Here is a 6,672-nt window from a genome sequence, read left to right as displayed (position 1 = left end):
CATTAACAACCTATTGACTAATAGTTCCATCATTTGCACTCATCAGCCCTGTGTCAGTTGGATTGGTTGGTGCGAAGAACCAAGGCGAGAGAACCAAGACTATGCGTCACAAGAGACGAAATTGTCATGCAATTGCGGGCTGATGTCATAGACATTCAACAATCCTTGCGTGTCCTTAAGACCATTGTGTATGTGCTATGCATTGTCGTTGTCATTTTGTTGTTCTGTATGTAAGCAACGTTAGGATGTTGTCAATATGTATAAACACATTACGAGGTTGTTAGTATGTTGGTAGTATGTTTTAGTATGACTTTAAGCTGCCTTTGCCTTCCTCCACTACGAAACGGTAGACATATTAATGACTATCATAACTATGTCCACTACTAAGTTCCATGGAACCTGTGTATGTATGTTATTAATGTGCAATGGTTATATGCTGTCTAATTTAGCATCCTATCTCTCTGTTTGTTGTTATTAATGTGCAATGGCTTATGCGTTTGTATATAACAACCGAATTTGTGATGGTAATCTTTTGTGACTGTATATTAGTAATGGCTTCCATACATACTTCTCCGCATACCCAATCCAAAAGCAAAGAGCATTATCACAGAGAAGTCAAGCAGTCTTGAAGAGACACATAATCAGTTCAGCCACAAGGCCTCATGGGACAGTGACTCAATCCGAGTTTTCCTGCAGTTGCTTGCAAATGAGATTACAAAAGGAAATCGACCATTCCTAGTCCTCAGCCAAGCAGGGTACAAGTCCTTGGCAAGGAAATTTGAGAAAAAAATAGGAAGAAAACATGGCCCCACACAATTGAAGAATAAATACATGAGTTTGAAAAAAAAGTGGCAAGCGTGGACAAAGTTGATGGATTCAAGCAAAGGAGTGTCAAGGATAGGGTTTGACAGTGACACCGGTATGTTTCAGGCACTTGAGGAGTGGTGGGACAAGATGGAATCGGTAAGCACATGTTTCTTACGTTTCATATTTGTCTGTTACCAGTACATTTAAACTTTTCAAGTTAACTGCATTACTTGTTATATGAAATGTAACGTCTTCCTCTTTCATAAATCTCCAATTGTGCAGATAAACAAGGTGTGTGCCAAGTTCAGGAAAAAAACTTTAGAACATCGTGACTTGATGGAGACGGTCTTCATTGGGGCATCAACTACTGGTAAGCACCATTGGACCCCGGGAGAGAAACTTGCTGAAGATGCTGATGACTCATTTGATTCTGTGCACAGTTTGGGAGTGCAGCCATTTGTTGATCCGATACCCGCAGGAGTACAGGACGTGGATTCAGATTCTTCACTGGAACCTGTTCCGATTGAAAAGGGAAAAAGGAGAAAGACGTCATTAACAAGTGTTTCAAAGTCGAAGAAAACAACAAGTGAAGCGTCAGTTATTGCGGAAAGCATGAACAATCTAACAGATGTGGTGCGTACCAAGAATCAGCAGGTTACGGTGAGGCACCTCACTGGTAACGAATCGCTGTACATTATCTCGAAGTGCATGCACCGCCTGACGACTATTCCATCTCTTATTGGTACGCCGCTATTTCATTTCGCCTCGACACTTATGGATAACACAGATTACCGGGAGGTGATGATGTGCCAGCTTGATGATGACCACATTATAGGGTGGCTTCCACAAAAGCAGCTCCAGTGTACTGCGTCGACGCCGTTTGCGAACCTTTTTGGGGCTCGCCGGATGTGATACAGCGGTGTTATTAATGCTAAAGATGCCTGCCCTTCTCTTGCTTTGGAAAACTTTTACTTATGTGTAAATGCGCTCTTGGGCTTCAATGCTACAGTTTGGACTCAAATGTCACGGCTCTTAATCTGATCTTACAATGTGCGATGTGAGATTGATAAATCACCAAAGAGTCCAAATCCAGTAAATCGTTTTGGAAAACTAATTTTTTGTAAAGAAGTGCCAAACATGGACTGCTTTGTCAGATACAGAGTCGCCACCTAAATATTTTATTTTGAAAGAATTTAGGAAACCCTGACTCGTGCCTAAGGCCACGTGTCCATCATCACTAAAGTTGCCTCGGCTCGGGAACTTGGGTACGATTGGGAAAGGTCATTTAATGAGCACCCCCGCACGCCCGATCAAAGATCGGCCTGTACGAAGTATGATATCTTGTTTTTGAAAACACATGTGCTCTTATTCCGGTTAATTAGCTAGAATTACTATGTGATGCGCACAACACACAAGTATAGACTAGATCGCCTAATTTGAAACAAAGCATGGCATATCCGTTTGAAAATGATTTGAAGTTTGCTACTTGCAAGTAGGCTAAAATGCGGATTTCAATGAATTGTCCCAATTCAAGTAATCCAACCTTCAGCCACAGGCATTCAGGCAGTTATAGCATATAAGCAGTTAGCCTCATGGCAGTCAATAACACACATGCAGTATGCTAAAGCATAAACACTCACAGTGTACTCCGAGCCAAAACAAAGAACTAGTTAGAAATCATGCATGATCCTGGTTCATGTTAAGATGGCTAATGCAACACATGCGATATGCTACTAAAATAGGCTCGGCTATCCTAAGAGTGTCATGTTAAATGTAACTTGGTACATGTATTCAAATTGGAATTGAAATACAACACAGTTAGTATGATGCGCCGAGCCCAGTGCATGTAATATAGATGAATGGATGCACGCATGCAAGCATGAGGTATGCTAAATGAAACATGCCCTAAAACTAACCATCGTAAGCGGTTAAATAAAAAGGAGAAAGAAATGGAGGTTGGAAGACATGCATCACACACAAGCACGCTTATTACAATAATGCGCCCTCTCGAGGGAGGGACCAAATAAGAAGCTAACTAGCTAATTTAAGCTAATTAAACTAATTTTTACACAACAAATTAATTAACTAATCCTAATTAACTAATTATTACAAAATGAATTGAAATAGCTAACGCATTAACTATTAAAGGTACAGACCAAAGCAAAACCTAGCTATCTAAGCATGGCAGCTAAGGAAAGCAATAAAAGCAGGAGATTCTCAGAGGGAGAAAACTGGATGCATGCTCGGTAGCCTCGTTTCGGAAATCCAATGCGATGCCTTGATTTGTCTCTGCTTTCATTTGTTTTCAGAAACTTGCACCAAGCTCCAAAAAGCTGAAACTTCACCTTGGGAATCCAGTGGGAGGGTGGCCGACCACTTTTGGTCCCTAGAAACACCTGCCAACCACTTTTTGCTGTTGAAAACCAAGAAAAGTGGTCGGCCAGCTACTTTTTCTGGCTGGCCGACCAGTTGTTGCTGCCAGACTCCAGTTTTCTGCAACAGAGAGCAAGAAAGGGCATGGCGATGTATTTGCAAGATATGTGTGCACAACCACCCTCCCTATCATGTTATGAACTCAAGGGGGTGTGGTTCTCGACCCTTGGGCCACCAATCGTGCATTTTTCGTGCATGATGGCCAAGAGGCAAAGTTGCACAATTCAATATGAAATAAATGCACAAGTAAACACATAAAGCCTAAAACTCTATCATGTATGATCAAGAGCGTCAGCGACCGGGAATTAAGGCACGTTTCATCACTTGAAGTATGAAACGTCCCTCTTTTCCCGTGTTTGGACTAACACCTATTTCAAACACAATGCAAGCAAGCATGGCATACACAATGTGAATAAACTACATGGCATACTCAATGCAATGTGACATGATTAACTTAACAAAGCTAATGGCATGCGAACAATGCTAATGCGTGCATGCACAATACAACGTTACAAGGACAAATTAGCAATGTTAGGGACATACACACACCATGCAAATATCAGTTAGCATGCACAATGCAATATACATGGCATGTTCAATGGACTTAAACTAAAAGGGGTAGACCTCAGTCATGCCCAAATCAGTGGCCATTGGTAATGAAATGAAGGCACATAAAGCAAGGCATGCATGCACAATGCATTGGCCATCAAAGAGGCCAAAGAGCACAACTTTCAAGAGTGCTCAATGAGTGACAAAAGTGGAAGTGTAACAACACTAAGTGCACTGAAATGAAGTAAGAAATGATGTCAAATCATTCAAACAACATAAGTAAAGCATGCTAGGGTCCTAAGGCATGAAAGCTAGCAAAGAGCAACATAAAGGAGGCATGCAATACATGGCACAAATGCATGAACTAGGCGTGGAAAGAGCTCAAGTAGGTCACAACAAGGACCAAAACATGCTGAGACGAGGGCTCGAAGGCCTAGGCATGCAAGCATACGAGCTAAGGCATAAGTAAGGCAACAATGCACAATACTCAAAGGCACTCAAAGCATGAAAGAAGTGGGAACATGGCAAAGCTATAAGCTCTGAAATGTCATGTTAGGTGATGCCAAATCATGTACACAACACAAATGAAGCATGCAATAGTGCTCAAAGCTTGAGGTAAGCAAGAGCATTTGTACTACAAGTATACAAAACATGAAGCATGTGATCAAGGCAACCCAAAACAGTCTTAGTACATGTTAGAATGAGTCTAAAACATGCATGGAAGTAGGCCAAAATATACTAGCATGAAGGGCATGAAACATGGTGAATGCAAGGCAAATAAGGTGGATTACACTACACCTATTAAGACCAAGCATGGAATGACTTAAGCAACAAAAATCAGAGTTATATCATGGCATAATAACCCCAAATAAGCACTGAAATGGTGGCTCGCAAGCAATGGCATGAAGGCATACGCAATGATTCATGTTAAGGCATAAAGGGGGAAACCCTCCAACGCATTGAATAAGTGATAAATGTGAATGTATGGCCATGAAACATGAACTGAAATCACATAACAAGTGATGCAAAATCATTCAAATAAGCTAGGTAGAGCATACTAGTGGACTTGATACACAAAGCTAACAAGTTAGATTGAACTATAGCTATACAAAGCAAGTCATACATGACCAAAACAACCAAAATCAGAGCTAAAGCATGTTAAAACATGGACAAAAGCTTCATGAAGTTAAGCCAAAAGCATGCTAAAATGACATGTCACAACATGATGCATGTTAGGCTATTTCATGGAAATGCACTACAAGTGCAAGGAGCATGCAAAGGCTAACCAAACCAAACCAAAATAGAGTCATGACATGGCAAAACATCACCAAAAACATGCTGAAATGGACACAACATGGGTTAGAAATACATGCTATTACACTACAAGTGTATTAACCATGCATGGAGTGACCAAGGCAAGCAAAAATAGTGGTATGCCATGGCAAAATAACCACAAATACATGCTAAGAATAAACTAACACAAGCTTAGTAAAGGTGCTCAAACATGAGGCATATTAAGGCACGTAAAGAAGATGCAAGGAGAGGGGATGGCCCTCTCCTTCTTAGGATCTTAAAACACCATCCCCACCACTGAAATCCAGAGGCCAATACAAGGTGGTCTCGAAACTCACAAAAAAGGCTCAAAAACAAGGCCAAACAAGGCCTAAGAGGGGGTAAACAACCCCAAACACAAAAGTGATCTTAAACAAACTTTTTAAGCATGCAAAAATAGAACTTTTATCAGTTATGAGCTAAGCTTAAACAGCATGCAAGATAGGATAAAAGCTTAAGAAAGAAAGGGGGATTTAAAGGTTAAAAGCTCACCCTTAAAGACCCTCTTTATAACTGTAACTCCAGCAAGTTTTTCAAGCTCAAGGCAACCCAAGAACACCAAAATTAGCCCCTAAGCACCTCAGTAGCAAAAGGATGGTGTTTGAGTGTGTGTTTGTGTGTTAAAGTAAGACAATTCTACACTTTTGAACACAAAAATGAAGAACAAGAGTGATATAGAGACAAAGCTATATGTAACTCTCTTGGGGAAAAATTCTGAACTTGGGGGAGGGAGGAGGAGCCTCCCTCTTATAGAAGAGGAAAGCCAAAGCTTCTTGGAGAAGCTAAGGTTGAGTGCTATCCCTTCATACAGAGGATGGCTCAAATGCTCTCCAGCTATGCCAGCTGTCTTAAAATATCTCCAAAAATGTGCCAAAAAGGCCTACTAGTAAAAGTGGTCGGCTAACCACTTTATGTGGTCAACCAAAGCAAAAACTGGTCGGCCATAGGTGGGAGAGATCAACACACTAAATGCAAGGTGGTGGTGTGGTGGTCGACCAGAAAAGATGGTCCAAAGACCAAGAAAGCCAGTTATCTGACAAGAAAACTAGCTGGAAAAAGGAAAAGTGGTCGACCAGGAGAAATACTGGTCTCCCACCCTTGTACCACCTTCCAAACAAAGAAAACAAGGTTTGTACCAAAAACAAACCAAAGCAGATGCAAGATGAGAAATCGGGAGGCGAAACACGCGGCCAAAAGCCCCGAAAACTAGTTGACGAGCATCAAAAGTGGTATGCAACCACAAAAGTGGTCTCCCGGACCACAGTGTTCCTCTAGGCAGAGGCAACAAGGTGTGGTTCAAAAACCACGCCAAACGGAGAATGTTAAGCGGTCCCGAGACAAGGCGCGCGGCCAAAGGCTCCAAAAATCGAAAACTAGTCTCCAAACGGGAAAAGTGGCTTACGACCATGAAAAGTAGTCTACGACCACAGAGAGATGGTCTACAAGACCACTCCCTCCCTCCGGGAAGGGAAAACAAGACTTGGTCCGCAAACCGAGTCAAAGCACAAAGAGTTCAGAGGCCCAGAGGCAAGGCTCTCAGCCAAAACTCCG

The 6,672-nt window shown here is 41.7% G+C and overlaps 1 protein-coding gene across 1 annotated transcript; it reads left to right on the top strand.

The window, feature by feature from the left end:
- Nucleotides 1-870: 870 nt before the first annotated feature.
- LOC145818979 (uncharacterized) lies at nucleotides 871-1,719 on the top strand. The gene is made up of 2 exons (XM_082912953.1): nucleotides 871-963; nucleotides 1,090-1,719. Exons 1-2 carry the CDS (start codon nucleotides 871-873, stop codon nucleotides 1,717-1,719), a joined length of 723 nt encoding a protein of 240 aa, XP_082769079.1.
- The last annotated feature ends 4,953 nt before the right edge of the window (nucleotides 1,720-6,672 follow it).

The sequence above is a fragment of the Camellia sinensis genome, chromosome 2 (genome assembly GCF_055761805.1).
Source record: "Camellia sinensis isolate YWXY chromosome 2, ASM5576180v1, whole genome shotgun sequence".
Classification (NCBI taxonomy): Eukaryota; Viridiplantae; Streptophyta; class Magnoliopsida; order Ericales; family Theaceae; genus Camellia; species Camellia sinensis.
The sequence above is the reverse complement of the archived record's forward strand: the minus strand, read 5'-3'. Positions and strand labels throughout refer to the sequence as shown.

What these genes read in the sequence shown, in the direction of transcription:
- LOC145818979 (XM_082912953.1), top strand. Translation starts at nt 871, where the DNA reads ATGGATTCAAGCAAAGGAGTGTCAAGGATAGGGTTTGACAGTGACACC. An exon ending in GGTGGGACAAGATGGAATCG is followed by an intron (nt 964 to 1,089) that starts GTAAGCACATGT and finishes CCAATTGTGCAG; the next exon opens with ATAAACAAGGTGTGTGCCAA.